At 51.8% G+C, this 17,357-nt stretch overlaps 6 protein-coding genes across 6 annotated transcripts; 2 read left to right on the top strand and 4 right to left on the bottom strand.

Moving 5' to 3' along the window:
- Window positions 1-232: 232 nt before the first annotated feature.
- On the bottom strand, window positions 233-2,712 carry AYO20_01109 (hypothetical protein; the record flags this gene model as incomplete). The annotated part of the gene is made up of 3 exons (XM_022639416.1): window positions 233-805; window positions 857-2,337; window positions 2,391-2,712. The coding sequence occupies 3 exons, from the start codon at window positions 2,710-2,712 to the stop codon at window positions 233-235; spliced, it is 2,376 nt and encodes a 791-aa protein (XP_022504724.1).
- A 766-nt stretch (window positions 2,713-3,478) lies between these two features.
- Window positions 3,479-4,306, top strand: AYO20_01108 (hypothetical protein; the record flags this gene model as incomplete). Its single annotated transcript, XM_022639415.1, has 1 exon — window positions 3,479-4,306. The coding sequence occupies one exon, from the start codon at window positions 3,479-3,481 to the stop codon at window positions 4,304-4,306; it is 828 nt and encodes a 275-aa protein (XP_022504723.1).
- A 114-nt stretch (window positions 4,307-4,420) lies between these two features.
- Window positions 4,421-5,358, bottom strand: AYO20_01107 (hypothetical protein; the record flags this gene model as incomplete). Its single annotated transcript, XM_022639414.1, has 2 exons — window positions 4,421-5,185; window positions 5,248-5,358. The coding sequence occupies 2 exons, from the start codon at window positions 5,356-5,358 to the stop codon at window positions 4,421-4,423; spliced, it is 876 nt and encodes a 291-aa protein (XP_022504722.1).
- Window positions 5,359-6,006: 648 nt separating this feature from the next.
- On the bottom strand, window positions 6,007-9,115 carry AYO20_01106 (hypothetical protein; the record flags this gene model as incomplete). The annotated part of the gene is made up of 3 exons (XM_022639413.1): window positions 6,007-7,731; window positions 7,772-8,787; window positions 8,842-9,115. 3 exons carry the CDS (start codon window positions 9,113-9,115, stop codon window positions 6,007-6,009), a joined length of 3,015 nt encoding a protein of 1,004 aa, XP_022504721.1.
- A 1,199-nt stretch (window positions 9,116-10,314) lies between these two features.
- AYO20_01105 (hypothetical protein) lies at window positions 10,315-11,370 on the top strand (the record flags this gene model as incomplete). Its single annotated transcript, XM_022639412.1, has 1 exon — window positions 10,315-11,370. The coding sequence occupies one exon, from the start codon at window positions 10,315-10,317 to the stop codon at window positions 11,368-11,370; it is 1,056 nt and encodes a 351-aa protein (XP_022504720.1).
- Window positions 11,371-13,060: 1,690 nt separating this feature from the next.
- On the bottom strand, window positions 13,061-16,756 carry AYO20_01104 (hypothetical protein; the record flags this gene model as incomplete). The annotated part of the gene is made up of 2 exons (XM_022639411.1): window positions 13,061-16,695; window positions 16,747-16,756. The coding sequence occupies 2 exons, from the start codon at window positions 16,754-16,756 to the stop codon at window positions 13,061-13,063; spliced, it is 3,645 nt and encodes a 1,214-aa protein (XP_022504719.1).
- Between the last annotated feature and the right edge of the window lie 601 nt (window positions 16,757-17,357).

The raw sequence follows: 17,357 nt of genomic DNA, 5'->3' as shown, positions 1-17,357 counted from the left end.
TTCGAGTATATGCCCCTGACTGCCGATCTAGAAACAATATTTCCGCCAGCCTCGACGTGGTAGAGGTTTGTGAGAAGGCCGCGCTGGACACTCACTGTGTAGCATGGAATTGGAGGGCGGTCAACCACGGGTCGAGCTGTGGGAACCCGAAAGTCACATCGTGTGCAGATTTGCAACCCAAGACTCTCCTGGTTTCGACCGGCGAGAAGCTCGTGGTGGATATTCGTGCCTCTCAGATAATACAGATATGGCTCTCGCCTCGGAATCGAGTGTTTGGACCCCAGTAGTACCTGCCCAACGCTTTGTCCTTTTTCCTGGTCGGAGGCTCTTTGATCGCCTCCACATCCTGGTCGAACAGGTTCATGATCTTGGTTAGCCCGACTCGTTTGTACCTGATCCCGTGGTCCCCATCGGTGGCCTGGATGAGAAGGCAGTTCAGATGCCGGTCATCTTGAGAGACTGGTAAACAAAAGACTTGTGCATTGGGGCCGAATACCGAGGGTTCACTGGCAGGACTGTCCAGATATACGATGGACTGAGAGTCGCCAATAGGCTGGCCCTTCTGCATCAAACGCCAGCTGAATCGGTTTCGTGGATACTCCGGCTCAGCAGGCCGTTGCTTGCGAGCGTGGAATCCCATGGTGACAAAGTGCACCGGGCTTAGAAGAGTGGATGCGAAGAGCAATGTCAAGATCAGTCTGTGCTGTTGCCAGGAGAGTGTTCTTAGGGTCACCATCGTCAGTAATATCGATATGCTGACCACAGTGACAGCGAGGAGCGCGGTACTCGGAGTATACCATTGCCACTGTACATATCAGTAAAGCACGCCCGGGAAGGTTGGTGGACGACAACTTACCATAGACTTGCGTATCGAGGTCAACGAGCTCTGATCCTGCTCTGCATCTGTCAACTCGATCCTCCTCAACACGCCTTTGAGAACAAGATAGCCGTCAGTGAGAATGCCAAACATGTCATCCTCGGTGCGATAGGTTAGCCTGACTACCTGGACTTCCACCAGGATGCCCTTGTCTGTTGTCTCTGGAAAGGTGACACCACGAGAAGTTTCGACTGAGGCCCATGAGAAGGTGGGAGCACGATATTGCCGTGGTCGAGTGTTCGGCAGTGGCTGCGCCGTCTTTCCTTCTTCCTCGCCGTCGTTGACATACCACAGTAACTGGCTTGCCAGGTAATTCTGCCACATGCCGGCGAGATATTGGTCCTCACTTCCATCCAGTCTCAAGATCCTTGTCATCATTCTCGCAATGCCGGACAATGCTATAAGTCGGTCTCTCTCGTCGCTCAGTTCCATCTTGGTGTACACCTCGACCATCCGTTTCCAGACTTCGTAAAGGTACAGCTTCGGATCAATGGCCTCCACCATCCATTTTAAGCCTTTGCTACGTGACGAACTGTGCAACGCCGCCAGTCTCAGCTCACGGAGCCGCCTGCCGACTTCCCGATCCATAGCCTTCAAGCGGGCCTGGTCGATGAGCTGACCCGCCCTCATCTGAAGATGGGGGAGGCCTTCTGGACGGCATTCGGCTCTGTCGAGTTCGCGACATTCAAACGCAATTTGATCTTTACACCAATGCAACACCCTTGGTGCCAGAAGTCGTTCCTGGAAAACCCAAGATCGCCGATTGACTGGTGCATTGTCGACATATTGATCCCAGAATGACAGATCGGAAATGGTACACTCAACTACCTTCTGTCCATCTCCTGAGAGGTCTTGTGTTCGAAGGCTCACTGTGTCGAACCATTTCCGATCGGGGTCCCTGCGGTTGAATAGACCTTCAGAGCCATCGATGGCTGCAGTGGCGGAGATGTTGCAATGGCTGAAAGCATATACCTTGTCCATCTGCGAACTTTCATGGAGCCAATCTTGTTCGTCCCCCTGGATGATACAGAGAGCATCGATCCATATCCACCGCACACCTAACTCTCGTGCGAATTGCATTGCGTGCTGGAACGTTGTGGGGAGGTTCTCTGACGGTATTGCAGTTTGCAAGTCGGCTCTATTCATATGTCGGAGTTTGGGGATTGTCATATGCCCCCATCGATGGCTCAAAGTAACATATCTCCCTTCAAAGAGTGGTTGGCCGTCCTTCTTCTCGGCGTCCTTTTGTGACACCAGCCGTACGATTTCCATCTCAGCTTCCGGCATAGCTCGCAGATCTATTAATCGTGTCGGGTACCATTGTATACTTGAAGCGGTCTGACATTTAGCATGGGTTCTTGCGCATACATCGATCCAATCTCTGGCCAGGTCGAAGACCTCTGGATCCGATGTACTTGCGCTTCTGGGAGTTGTTTGAAGATGGCTGGGCATATCGGCGTCTTTGATCCACGTCAACAATCTCTGTAGAGGGACTGCAGCAATGGCAACATACCATTCTGTTTTAAGACGAAGCTTGCGACTGTCGTCTTGGTCTGTTCAAGCTTGATGTCCAGACGATAGACACCATTATAGCGAGGAAATCGTTGCAACAACGCACAGAGGAACCAGCTCCTCTCGGGACCGACGGGAGGGTTGATATGGAGATCTCTCAGTTTCTCGTCGATGACACGGCAGAGATAGCATTCTGCATCCTCGGCGGCTGCCTTGACGTTTTCTGCCGTTTCATGGTGCCAGAAACTCAGGGCCAGTTGTGAGCCAGAATCCCGGCGGCCCTTGTGTCCGTACAACATATCATGGCACACCTTACAGACCATTGTGAAGAATCCAGAGGAATTCGAGATGGCATGGTTCAGGCAGAGAGGGGAGCATTTGGAACCAGGTGAAAGGACGTCCAAGTAGATGTATGAGGCTCTCCAGCCTTAGAATGTCCGGACGTCTGTCTGAAACAAGCATGGTTGAAGGAGCATGGCCCCGGGGCCCAAAACGCTTTGGGTTGTGCCAAACGCTCACCCCTCGTCCACCGTTGGTCCACTCATTCCCGGGCAGTTAGCTGTAATTGGTACTGGTCGTCCAGATTGAAGTACAAGTGACTAGGTATGCAGCCTGGTCTCGGTAAAAGGGGGCCGATTCAGCTGAGGACCCATGGCACCCTTGACAGCAAATAGCAACAGAACCAGGCCCCCCAGTGCCTAGAAGCCGTTTCAACAGTAGCGCCACTCGTATGCATAGCACCAACCGTCGACGAACACCCAGACTCTCCAAGGGGGGCTGCGGCGCGCTTCGTATCTCCGGGACTTGCCGCTGGATTGTTGCTCGTGTTGAGAATGTGAGCAGAAACAATGCCAATCAATGTTGCACAGTCCATTCGCCAATGTCTATTTGACTGCCTGCCACTGGCTTTGACCTATTTTTCGCAACTCTTGGTAGGCAGCAGTTGAGCCTGATCAGATTTGGGGGACCCTTGAAAGGCTGCAGAGAAATATATGCATATCTTTGCATTCTCGCAGGTGATGTTGAGGTATTGACCAGCGGTTTATAAGTACCTGTGGCGCGTAGAGCAGAAACATATTCTTAGCCATCATGCCCTCGTTCATCCTACCCAAGGTCTCTCCGAGCGTCGAGGTGACAATCCCGACGAACGTCACCCAGGACGAGCTGCTCGCGTTTCGTCCCTTTAAGGACTGGCTCGCAACACTGCAGAAATCCATCAAGTTGCAAAAGTCCGAGGCTACACATGCCTTTTACGATAAGAAGGACCCCTATCAATTACGTTCGATCAATGTCCATTCGGTGGAATGGTTCGGGCCTCGCATCGGCTTTATCTTGATGGAGACAGTGGTGCAGAATGCCGCCGATCCACGACCATTGCCTGGCATCGTCTTCTTACGCGGTGGCAGCGTGGCCATCCTCATGATTGTCCGGCCAGAAGGGGACAGCGACGACAGATTTGTCGTCATGACGCAACAGCCCCGGATACCCGCTGGGAGTCTTACTTTCTATGAGATCCCGGCTGGGATGATTGACGAGTCGGGTACCTTTGTGGGCGCTGCGGCGACCGAGATCCGCGAGGAGACAGGCTGGAAAGTACCACAGGGGGAGCTCGTCGACATGACGGAGATGGCGCTGAGAAACTCCACAGGTATTGAAAGCCACTTGCAAAAGGCAATGTATCCCAGCCCTGGAGGGTGTGACGAGTTTATCGCCCTGTTCTTGTGGGAGAGGACCATGTCGCACAAGGAACTTGCGGAACTGAGAGGCAAATTGACTGGGAACCCCAAAGAAAGAGAAAAGATCAAGGTGAAGCTGGTCGAGTACAAAGAGCTGTGGAGAGAAGGAGCGAGAGATGCGAAGACGCTTTGTGCATGGGCGCTGTACGAGGGATTGACCAGGGATGGGATCTTGAAGTGAGGATGACGGCCGTTTGGTCCTCAAAGAGCGAGCTTGCTGACGACTGCTGACCATTTGCGAGAAACTCTTGAGCGTCTTGGGAACCAGGTTTCATGTGCATAGACGTGGCTGCTATCAGGTATCTTTTCTTGTTGCCACACCAAGTTCTGCCAAAACCTGTGCGGGTCCCAGCTTTTGCCATTGCTCCAGCTGTTGTGTATTCGTCGTCCAGACCATGCCCATCATACCGGCAGCGTTGGCACTCGCTCCTTGCACTGCCACTCTCCGCCGGGGCACAACCATCATCCACCTTTTCGTAAGCATCATGTTGTGAGGGAAGTAGTCGAGAGTGTCCCTGGAACAGCTTTGCCAGGCCGTGTACGCCTCGTTGCGTAGCCTCTCGTATACTGGAAGCAAGGAGTCTAGTGTGCTCTCTGCTGCAGGCTGGAGAGGTTGGATGAAGTATCTGAACGGAATGTTCTCGGGATTGAGTGCCTCCAGGTCGGGAAACAGCGTCAAGCCGTCCGAGCAAGGAATCACCTGCATGTGTTTGTGGAGTCTGCTGCAACCGGCCTCGTTCCCGCAGTTGAACATGATAAAATGCTCATGGCTCAATTGGTTTAGAACAACCCATGCGGCTGAGAGATCTGTCTTGTCGAGATTCTCCGTCTGTCGCCTGAACGAATCGAGGGTCAAGATCAGGTACTGTGGTCGAAAGACGGCGAAACGGTTCAGAACCAGAAGATGCGTCCCATGGACCTTGGTCACAATGAGGGCTGGGTCTGCGTCGACGAGGTCGCTCCCAGGCCCATATTTAGGGAGCTGGTCAAAGGCGGCATTGTTGGTTGCATCGGCCGTCGCAGGTTTCGATGCCAACGATGGACAGATGCGGAACTCGAACTTCAGGCCGTCGTCAGTCCGTGCATTGGATTAGCGAAACAAAAAAGGACAATGTATCTCACATCGAACCCTTGATCCCTAGTTGTGAAGACTGTCTCGGGGCCATAAAGAATGATCTGCCGAGCAACCAAGTCGTCGAACGCGCCAACCACCTGCTTCTCATCGAACAACATCGTCAGGGAGACTTCTGGGTTTCGTCAAAGCTGCGAGTCTGCATATGCGGCACGATTACGAGGCTTTGAGAGTAGGACTGAGCCGTGTACACTGTATCGGTAACAACAGAATCATCGAGCCAAGTTGAGAGATTCGTGGCAGGGTGTCTGACCTGCGCTCATTCACGTAAGACGGTGGCAACTCTGGTTGGTAGAAGGGGATTTCTCTTCGGACACACCGCCACTCTATCATTCATCTACACCATTAGTCTTGTCACATCATGAACGATCAGCCGTCTCGTTGCAACCGGGTCTTCCTTTGCTGCCTTGACGGATTATTTCACTTTATCCTTGAACTCGGCTGCTCATACAAGAGGTCCGGGTATTCCTGCAAGAAAGAGGCAAAGACGAAGTCACTTGATGGCACTCAATTGCCTCTGTTGGCCAGGGTTTTCCATGAGACTGGTTATCTATGGCTACACGCCTTCTCCAACCTGTATCTTTCCACAATCTTGCCATGCAGAATGCTTTGAAGAAGATACTTACCGGCCTCTAATTCCACAGAACGAAGGCGAAGAACAAGCACGGAGACCGTCCAGATGCCCAACCCTCTATTCTCGCGGTTGCCCTGTTCTGCAGACACCCTCCTCGATGATCCTTTCAATCAGCTTACCGCCGCAATGCTAACAGACCCGGAAGAGTGACTTGAGCCTCTTCATACATGGGCTCGAGTGGGAGGCCCTTCCTCACTAGGAAGAGACACTGTGAAAGTAGCTTTTGGGCTAGCTCCTTGATACGGCTATCCAGATGAACAATATCCTCGATGTCAACCTCAGGCAGGACCAACGACCGGGTTTCAAAGGACCTCATGGCACTCTTCATCATCTGCACGTCATCAGCCCGAAGTTCCTCGCCATTAAAAATCTTCTCTCGAACAGGAGCCAGGTCGTCCCTCATGTCCAGCAATGCTGCTGTCGGCATCTGGCTCAGGAGGAGGGAAGAGTACTTGTGGCTGCCAGAAGAGATGGCTGAGGTGGAGAAGCTCTTTCGTGAGTCTCCTGCGTGGGCGACTGAGGACATGAACTGCCACGAAGGAACCTCGTCCTCCTCGAGAAAGATGAGCGTTTCATTCTCAGCATGTGAAGCGTAATCGAAGGTTATGGTGGCGCGATATGGGGCATCGAATATCTCGTGGCAGAAGGGACCATAGAGCCATGGTTTCTCGGTGATGCGATCCCGCGCCTTCAACAGCTGCCTCTTAGCGTCTTCGCTGGTGTCCTTGATCAGAAACTGGATCACACTGTCTCTGTCGCTTGCCTCGTCAAACAAATCTGCGAACTTGTACAGCGGTGATCGAAAGACTGCCTCCGGAAGATGCTTTGATAGCAGATGAAGGGCTTCAGAAAGGTCTTGAGCAGCCTGTTTTGCAATTGAAGAACGTTCAACATAGTCGTCATCCACATCCCAATGACCTCCTGCTTCAATGTGGTTCCAAAGTTGTACAAGGTGTTCTATTGTTTGGTCTCGATGGAGAGGGTCGACCTCGGTCCTCAAATACCTGCCGTAATCTCGGCTTAGGGTCGGTTCGTCGTAATAGAGGATCTGATGGGCATTCGCCGGATCATCGAAATAGTCGTCCATCTGCGCAATGTGATCGTCGCTGACCGATTCAAAAATGTATAGCTTGGCCCTCGTCTCACGACATCGTTGTAACTTGCGAGGGCCGTCTTGGAGGTTGGCGGATAAGATTGGGAACACATGGCGGATGTAGACTTCATCCAACTGATCGCGCTCGCCTTGAAACAATATCTCATCCACAAAGACCGTGGAGTTGGTGATCGTATTCGGAGGGACAACCATGCCATCTGCAAACAAAATAGATCGGTGCAGGAGGGCTCTCATATAATTTTCGGGAGGGACACCAAACCGATTCATTTTTGAATTGACGTTGTCCATCGAAGGGCTGAACGCGACGCACTTTGCACTCCGTTGCATGGCGCTGGCCTTCGTTGGTCTGGATCCGCTTGACGCTTGACGCTCGTGGAGAATAGAGGCCAGGAGGTCCTCAATCAGATGGCGACTCTCGTAGTTCCCGACGACCCAAGCAATCCCGCTTGATATGCGCAGCGCTCTGGCAGCTTCTTCCATCTTGCCTCCACAGAGCATCGCCAACCCGCTCAGGGCACTCACCACCCATGTCTGGGCGTGATGGCGAGGAGGCACCTGAAGCAAAGCTGCCTCTTCTAGTTCCACATGGTGCAACTGCAGCTCCTTGAGACCTTCGTTCAGCCTTTGACAAAATCCCTGCTTCGCTTCAAGCATGGATGGGCTTTCGTTTCTGAGGACGTGGCTTAACGTCTCCCATACTTCGGAGCAGCTCTTTGCTGGTCGGACCTTATTCTTCTGTCAGTATGATCCCGTGGACAATACATACCGGAGGACTTGCCTGATGTCCTTCTGTCTGGAGGTTCATATTTTGCAGAATTCGGTTCCAGTCCTGTCTCGGCGACGTTCCCCCATTGAGTGTTTGCAAAAATCTCGGGTTAGCTCTTTCTCCACTCCTCTCCTCAAACAGAGTAACCAAGTCGATCAGGAGCAGTTTACACCAGTGAGGTCCCAGGTCTTCGGCCCATGATTTGATCTTCTGCTCAAAGCGAGGGAACTTGCTTTCGCCAGAATGTCTTTCTCCGAGAAAATATCCACTAAGAAGGCAAAATCCAACAGGCGAATCCTCTGCAAGGTCCATGCTCAGGGTGAGGCCTTCAATTGACGATTCACACGAGCTCTTGGGGAATATGAGCCACACAATTGAGGCTTGCCTCTTGTTTGATAGGAAGCGAAGATAATCGAGGTTGTCATTCATATCACTTCCGCTGAAGCCGGCAACCAGCCATACCGTTCGTTTGAGAAGAATATCGAGCACATCGGTCGCAAAAGAAGGTAGGCCTTGGGCACGCTGTAATCGAGTGTCGATACAGCTGACTGGATCATAGCACGAACCGTGGATCTTGAAGAGGAAGGTTATTTTGCCACTCCCCAGCTGCGGCATGAGAGATCGTATGAAGGCAAAGGCTTTTGCCCCGTTCACAATCAGAACCAGTTTTCGGTCCAAGGTCGTCAGTGGTAAACGGTCTGAAATCTCCCTGCCGTCCACGTGAGGATCCCCAACGACCTGGTAGAAGAGCGATGTCTTGCTTTCGATAGCCTTCTCCAGGTAGTTGTCAAAGTTCGTGGTCATGACGGCCGCAACTTGGCCAGTGGAAAGAAGTTCAGCAGCCCAAGTATGTATCTTGTTACATGCGAACATTCCATTGTCTTGCTTCTCAGCCTGAAAGGCATCCAACACTTGCAAATACTGCTGGCCTAGGCGTCTCGAGATAACTTCGGTAACCATATAGTTCGGTACGGTTCTTTTTAGTCGGTCGAAATAGCCCAAGATCCCCTCGGACACTTGTAAAAATAACATCAGCTGGCCATTCCCGGCTAGTCATACTCAATACACACCTGTATCAGGCTGAATGTCTGTCACAGCGACCTTCATCGCTGACGTCCATAACAGTTCCACAAAGTCATTCCACATGGGTAATTGCGCTGGCTTAAACGTGGAAATAGCAGCACCCAGGAATAATGTGGCTCGTCCTTTCGCCTTCTCGGTGAAGGAGTCGATGCGCGGAGCCGCTTCCACCAAATTGTGACTTTTGAAATCCCCTCGAGCCTCATGCGGGAACTCCATCAACCCGCTCGTCGCTGCTCGCTCCAGCAGCGTATGGTTTGCCATCATCGCTGCTTTGATGAGCTGAGTTCAATATTTGGTGGTGAGGCCTTTGGTTGATAGTCGTTGGTAGATCAAGGACAGCGTTGATTGAGAGCGAGTGCTTTTCAACCCCTCCACCTATACCATTAGTTACGTTCTGACAGGGCGGCCACCCTGTTATAATCGAGGACTGTCAGCTCCCTCGCGTGTGGCCAGTATTCTGTGTCAGAGTGCGCCACCTAATCTTCGACTCGTGTTGCTGGCCGCAGGTGAGGCTCTACAGCATATGCAACACGCTAGCAAGAGCCCCTTTGATAGGCATCAGGCCAGGGTTTGGTCTCCTGGAAACCTTGGCGAGGTTGTTAAACAGTTGCCTAGACTCTGCAGCCTCAGGTGATGTAGTGTGACACGAGTCTCAATAAAGGGTCCGCATAGGTTTGGCTGAGTCGACCCGACACAAAGAGATGCATGAATTTGCGATCCAGCCGAACAGAACAAATAACTGTTGAGAGATGTTTGGACAGACTCTAGCCAACCATGATTTAACAATATGGCGAGGCAATTGCCATGGCCGTCGGGCTTGTCTTTGTTCGCCTACCTGGTTCTGGACCTACGCATCCGAGCTTCAGCGTATCGACAACGAATCGAATGGCTCACACCGGGGCGTGGGCATGTGCGTGGTGTCCCGAGAAGTCATGTAAGGGGACAATCACAGGGTGCCGCTGCATGTTTCTAATCCCGAAGAGAGGATTTCGGGTCGGGATAGATGAGGCTCTGAAGTGAAAGACGGAGAGGAGGAGCTCATTGATTTTGTCATGGGGGAGAGTTGGGAGTGAAATTCGCAGGCACATGATGTGTTTGCAGAGAGAAAATACTGGCACTGACGATGGCCACACCGAGGCCAAGACTACCTAGATATTTCTACCTACGATCGTCGAGTAGGGGCAGTACTGGTGTACTCGTAGCAGCTTAGGTGGAGCATTTAAGCCTGAAACCCACCCACTTGGTCCGGGACTTCCCTAGCCACACAAGGGTCTAGGCACCTAAATCAGCCCTAACGTGCCCCGAGCTCCCCCAGGCTCTCAGTAAAGATGTCGACGCCAATGAACTACCTTTCTGCCTACCTCCTCGTGGTAGGAAATTTTCCTCCGCCTTACTACTCTCAATCGACATCCTGGTCTGTCCTATCAATCCCATCTCCTCGTATATCCCTGCTATTCCCCATGCCACCATCCCTTCGGAAAGCATGCCACTCCTGCACAATCGCAAAGCGCCGTTGCGTGCCTCAACTCCCACAATGCACCAGATGTGCCGAGAAAGGACTGCGCTGCACCTACGACTTGGAACCTGTGACCAATCTCGAGATAGCTAGCTCTTGTCCACCGCAAACGACCGCGCAAAGCCCTTGGGAGCCACTACCTCCGATCATCTTCGATTCCGTCGCTTCGGCCCACAAAGCTGCCGTGCATTCCTTCACCCCCTACAGACAAGAGATGCTCCCGGTGATGGCAAACCAGGAGACGCTCATGATGGTTGTCGAGCGTTACCTGCGATTTATCCCCTTGCTCACGTTTCAGCAAAGAACCACTCCCTACATCCACAGCCAGCTGCTGTTGGCCAGTAAGCGGACTTTTGCAAGTGTGGTTCTCCTAGATATCCATGGCTCTGAGGCCTCACCAGGTCTCAATGTTGCCTTTTTGAAAAGAATGCAACAGCATCTACTTTCTCTCAAAGCCGAACAGCTGACATTCACTGAGTTCCTGCCCGCATTTCACAGGCTGGCGGCTGTCGTGCTCTCCTTTGTTCTGAACTTAGACCGACTACCGCCGATCCTGCTTGATCTCTGGGCAACATGGACAAAGCATTTCCACACGATACTTCCACGAACGCTCAGTAGCGACTTGTCGGCATGGCAAGCCTGGTGTACCGCTGAGAGCGCCCGCAGAACCTTTCTATATATCCTTCTTGTTGAGGGAATAGTGGAAACAAGCCAGAAGGGATATTGCCACTACCGCCCTATGGTGGAATCTCTGCCCCTCGATGTAAGGACAGGTCTCTGGGAGGCAGAAACGGAAGAAGAGTGGCAAGCTGCCGTGGCTATCTATGGCGGCGTAGAGTCAGAATTGATGTCATGGGCCGAGTTCATTGGAAGTGGCGGCCCAGAGCCTCGTCAAGGTTATGACGGGATGCTCCAGCGGGTGCTTCTTATGATTCACTTTGGTAAGGCCGCTGCTGACCTCCAGTGGCCCACCCAAGGCACACTGGTCTTATGCAACTGAGAAGACACCTTGCTTCATCACATCTCGGTGTGAAAAGGCCAACGTTCTCCACGGCCTTGTGGCGCAACAAGGTACGTGGAATCTCTCCTGAAATACCCGAGTGGAAACTAATACTATTCACGTTAGACGAAGGTCGTGCTCCACCCCCATCGTGGGTCGGAAATCGTACTACAGTCTTCGATGCAAGTACGTCTTGGGAAGAGTAGGGAAAAGTACCGGGTCTGACTCTCGAGATACTTTGTACAGAATAACGACATCCCTCTTCATTAGAGCGATGGTTCTCTTGTCTGACGGAGTATTTTCTTCGGCTCCTTCTCCACTTGTGGGTGATAGCAACCCTCCCATCTCCAGCAGTCGCTGGACGAGGTCAAACTACACCAGAGGTATATAAAAGGGAGAAGTGGGCGATGGCCACTCCTACTGAACACCAACCTTGTTGCTGCGAACTCATTCATCTAAACATTGAAACATGGAATACAACCAAGACCTTCCCAAGGGCCGGACCTTGTAAGTTCCCCAAGGAATATCAGCTCACCTGTAGAGCCGGATTGTCATTACTTGGATGTTAACAATATCTCTGCGGACGCGTAGGGAACCAGTATATTGCTGGGGCCACAAAGCTCTCCCACCACAGCGCGGCGTGGTCACATATGCAGTCTCACCGAACCGGCTCAGCCCGTTGGCGAACTCCTTGCACAGCGCTGTGTTTAACACATACCGTCGATCAAAGAAACAGGTGTTATACTGGGTGCCGCCCTTTGTTGTTGCTTATCTGTTGATGGACTGGGCCAATCGACGGTATGTTAAGTCGAGTCCCTGTACCATTTCTCTAGACGGTCGGGCAGGCCGTGACACCCTTTCACCAAGAATAGAAAGGAGGAAACCCGGACAGCCCTGCTCTCTCTGCCCTTTCTTCCTTTCTTGGCACGATGCGCTATCCATCGCACTTACATACCTGCTGACAAGGACTCGCTGAGATAGGAACGCGCACCTCAATTCCAAAGCTGGCAGGGCAGAGGCAGCCAAGGGGGACTGAACAAGGGGGGGACAATCTGCATTTCAGAGAAAGGAGCATAGGAGACGGAACTCTGGTCCATTCCTGTCGAATCCGCTGCGATACTTTTAGGTAGTTGTGGCGGGCTGGGCTGGGCTGGGCTGGGCTGGTACGACACAGTTGGATTGATTGTTTACCGCTCCATTCGGGACTGTCAACCAACGCGAGCGCGAAAGAGAGGGAGAGAGAGGGAGCGACCGAGTATTGCAGAAAGCCGAATCAAATCACCTTTCGTGAGGACTGTCTATGTACCTAGGGTATTGTACCTAGGGCACAAGGTATCTATGTAATATGTACCGTCCGTGCGTCCGTCCTCCGCAGTCTGTGCAGTGTCATGCAAGGCGCAATCATAACACACTTGTGCTCACCCACACCACTCATACTCATGCCAAAGTCCAAGATTTGTTTGAATACATGTTCCGGAGAGGCAGAAGTCATATGTAGCTCGTGGTGTGGTGCTCGTCGGTTGTTCTCGTGTGTCCGTGAGGGATGAATGACGAGATGATGGTCCTTTTCTATAGATACTGCTTTCCTTTTTCTCTTCGTTAAAGCAAGATCGAAACTTCCTTTGCATTTTCACGTTTCTGGCTCTTTGGCCCTACCATAAAAGTAGACTCGACGATGCCCTCCAAATTGTTACACCATGATATACAACTCATCTCTCGGTAAGCCATCCTCTTTCAAGTTCGGATAATAGGGCACCATTGCATCTGCGCTGTGCACATATGCATCGTTGTATAACCTCCAGTACGGCGTGCGAACTTTCCTCGCTGGATGGAACAGTCCTGCCCACACATAGTTCATCACAATGCCGGTACCAACCGCCATTCTTATTGCCTCAATGGCCTCGATGATCCGATCAATGACGTGCGGTGACGTCTCGAATAGGTTGGGGTAGAGAAGGTTCAGGAGATGGACCATTGCGTCTTCACACCCAAGACCCATAACACCAAGCGCAACGTGTTTGACCACACTAGCTGCGGTTTGTCGGTGGACTTGATCCCGGTCAATGAGTGCATCCTCCAATAAAGGCGTAACGGCGTAGACATAGTCCTTGGCCATTTCACCAATATATTCGAATAGAAAACTCAGCGATTTCAACACGCCGTTCTGCACGTTGAGTTCGGGAACGCGGTACTCGTTCATCAATGCCGGCAAGACAGTGAAAGGTGCGCATGTTTCGGCGACAATACCAATAGCCACCGCAGTACAAACGCGAGATTGCCGCTCTTGAACACGTAGATTGTTGAGAAGGGTCGCGAGAACATCCTGTGGACCGATAGCTTTGGCAATAAACCCGAAAGTGTTGTTGGCAGCTCGACGAATTCCCTTCTTGTGTGCCTTCAGCATATCCAAAAGCTCAAAGCATATACGCATCCACTCTCTGGCATTGACGGATTCAGGACCTCGATCCGCAATACGTCCAACAAGATCAATCGTGTTCTCCTGGACTTTTTCGTGGCGATTACGCAGGATGGGAGTTAGACGCGGCAAAAGGTCCTTGATCGGTGGTTGCATCTGGTTGATTCCCACCACGGTGACAATGGATCGGAGTGCGCCCAGAATAGATCCCAAGACTTCGGGATACTCTTCCCCAAGGTACTCATAGAGGACGACACCGAGCTTGCCCATCAGAGCATCTTCACCACATTGTTTCATAACCATCGCGATACGCGAAATGAGATCCGCAGCTTGCTGGCGGACCGTAGCAGATTTATTGTTCAATCGCCAGAGGATTGTGCTGACGATTTGTGGGAGGTAAGGTTTACATCGTGTCCCTAGGGCGTTGACGACTGTACCGAAGCCGTTAAGCATGACAATATCCTCAATGCTCTGCTCTTGGAAGGCGTGGAGGATGCCGTCCACGAGCCGTTCTTCAAGTCGTTCACCGATATCCGCAGCGCCTAGGGAAGCGATAACTTTCTCGATAGTTTCCACAGTCATTTTGCGGTAGGCCTCGCTCTCATCTTTCAGATTGTTCACAATTCGCTCGACAATCTCACTGACGCCAACTTTCTGACCAAGGTCAACCGTGGTTTCGACAACCTGACGGTAATTTCTCTTATCAAGTGCCATTCGTCGGACCCAGAAACTCTTGAAGAAGTCTTGTAACACATGTTCCTTAAGGTACGCAGCAGTCACGCCGTCGGTGCTTGCGCATTGGGAAACAACTTTCAGTACCACCTTCTTCATTTCTTCGTCCGGAGAGGCGAATTCTCGAAGCAGAATTTCCATAATCTGGCTGGTGTAGTAGTTGGCGTACTCTTCGTCCATGAGAGGGATAATATAGCCCACAGCTTTCAAGAAGCCGGCAAGCCCTTTACCACGTTGCTTTCGGGCACCAGTCCAAAGAGGATTGAGGATATCATCGAAGCTCTCAATGCCATATGGATTGGCAGCCTCGGCCAGCGCAGCAATTGCCAGAGAAGTAACGGTCCTCACCTTAGCTTGCTCGTCACTTAGGTTGTCGGCGATGCAATCGACCAAGCCTTTCAAATGAGGCAATACAGCGCAACCCATCAAAATAGGGATTTGCTGCACGATCTTGACGCCTGTGTGTCGGGCTTGCCACGACTTCTTGCTCCGACAGACAGCACGTAAGAAGGGAAGAAGTGCCGGAATCCCCAAGGCTGAAGCCACGACAGCGAACGCCCTAGCTGTAGTGTTACGGACATATTCATCCACATGGTCGATATCTGGCCGCATTGTACTGATCATATGAGCCAGGCCAGCAGCTTTGGCCAAGTTGGAGATGATTTCCCGCCCTTCAACACGAGCGTAGTAGTCCTGATCAATGAGGAGAGGCTCAATCACGACCAAGATCTTATGTACATAGGGTCTGATCAGATCATCGAGTTTGTAGAGAACACGGTCGATGACCTTAACGAGCAGATGGCGTTCCTGATCTTCCAAAGACTTTTCCATCAATAATGGCAAAATCTGGTTAAATAGAGGGCCGGCTCCAAATTGACGCGCGTTGTCGGTCAACTGTCGGAGCGCAGTCTTACGCATCGGCGGAGTGCCATTCTTGACTTTGAGCAACAGGCGCATGATTTTTCTCTCTTTCAATTCATCGACTGACAGGGCATTTTCATCTGCGCCATCGACGAGCTTGCCGAAATAAGTCATATCCTCAGCTTTGAAGAACTGGAGGTCACCCACGCCGGGGATTTCTGTGGGTAATTGCTTGCCCAGCATCCTTGGATTCTCCGGCTCTTGCATCATGAAACCCCCTATGCCAGCCGAACCGCTCGCCGTGGCAGGCGTTGCGGCCACTTTTCTGGCGACAGGTCGTATCGGAGCATATCCAGGAGGTGGTTCGAGAATGGTGTAACCCTCTGAAGGCAGCATCATGTCGAGCTCTTCGTCTGACCAAGGAGCATTTCGTCCAGTGATATCGGTGCCAAAGCTAACCTGTGTCATTTGTGAAGGATGCATTGGAGTGGCCAGGCCGGCATTACCAACGGGGGTTGCCGATGTAAGTGCAGGCGCTTGATCCCATCTAGAGCGTTTTGTTGGTACTGGCGCCCCATCCGGGGCCGGGGCTTGATCCCACCTCGAGCGCTTCTTCGTGTCTCCGCCGTCAGGAGCGGGAGTGGCTTCAGAAGATACATCCCACCTCTTCTTCCGCTTGCGTCCCGTTGCTTCAACAGTAGATCCAGCGTCTGCATTCTCCTTATCTGCTTCTTCCTTGAGCGTTGGTCTGTGTTCGGCAGTGTCACCATTTGACTGTTTCTCGGCAATGAGTTTCTTAACTCGTTCTTCCTCGCGCTCCAGGTCCTGCAGTTGCATGACCTCGCGGTAAGTCGCACCATCCGTGACGCCAGCATGCTTGTTTGCAGCAAAGGGATCGGCTCGGGTTGGCGTTAAAGGACCACGATCAAATCTTCTCTTCTGGTAATCAGTTTCACGATCTGCTATTCTGGCAGATTTCTCACGCCCAAGTAAGATATCCTCTTCTTCCACACCATTTCCAGTGGCGAATTCGTTCATTTGGTCCTTTGTCGCTGTATATTGTCCGACGAGTCTCCGACTGCTATCTGCGTCGGGCATCTCGTCATCTTCGCCGTCGGCGGGGAGGGACGTATGGTATCCGGCAAACTTGTCGGCGCCATTGCGGTCGTAGAGAACGGTATCAAAACTTTCAGTCAAAGACGCCTTGGTGGATGAGTCAGTGCGTTGAGTCGATGGATCGAAGGTCTTTGAACCTTTCTTGCTGGCTGCTTGAGCATTGCGCTCTGCCTGCAGGCGCCGCACAGTATCGAAGTCGGCTTGAAGTGATGTTAGCTGGTCATTCGGACTTGATCCCACTGAATACTTACCGTCCGACATATTGCGCGCCGTAGTCACCTCGATAAAGATTTAGCAAGCAGAGACAAAAATGAAAGAATGTACTAAGAGGTGTTGATTCGTGAGATGGTCGTCTCCGCAGGCACTTGCGAGAGGCGAAGAACAGTAGCGAAGTCTAATTTGTCACCATCTTTGTCTAGATAGTCATGTGACCATGTTTGGTCTTGGCGCTTTCTTGGAACTTCCCCAGCTTGAGAACAAACATCGATCTTCAAGCTCCAATCTCTACGTTGGGTTTCAGCTACGAATATTCGTTAATTGGAGCCCACATTGACTGTTACATTTCACTGAATGCTTGTCTCGGCTTATGTGAACCTCGTATGGATTCTGCAGTACCCGAGACTTGGCAATGAACCGCATGGGATCAGACTCCAGTAGCGCAGATAGAGAATGGTGTTGCCTTGCGCTCAACAGGATAGGGGAGGTTGATACAGGCGATGGTGGTGGCCATGAAAAGATTTTCCTGCCCCAAAGAGGCATGCTCCGAAGCCTAGAATGGCCAGGCTCCAGCAGTCACGGGCGGCCAGGGTTTAGTTAAACTAATGCCTGCAGCAGAAGTAATAATCCTAAGCACCCGCTAACT

The sequence above is a fragment of the Fonsecaea nubica genome, assembly GCF_001646965.1.
Source record: "Fonsecaea nubica strain CBS 269.64 chromosome Unknown Scaff4, whole genome shotgun sequence".
Classification (NCBI taxonomy): domain Eukaryota; kingdom Fungi; phylum Ascomycota; class Eurotiomycetes; order Chaetothyriales; family Herpotrichiellaceae; genus Fonsecaea; species Fonsecaea nubica.
This window is presented reverse-complemented; position numbering and strand designations above follow the sequence as displayed.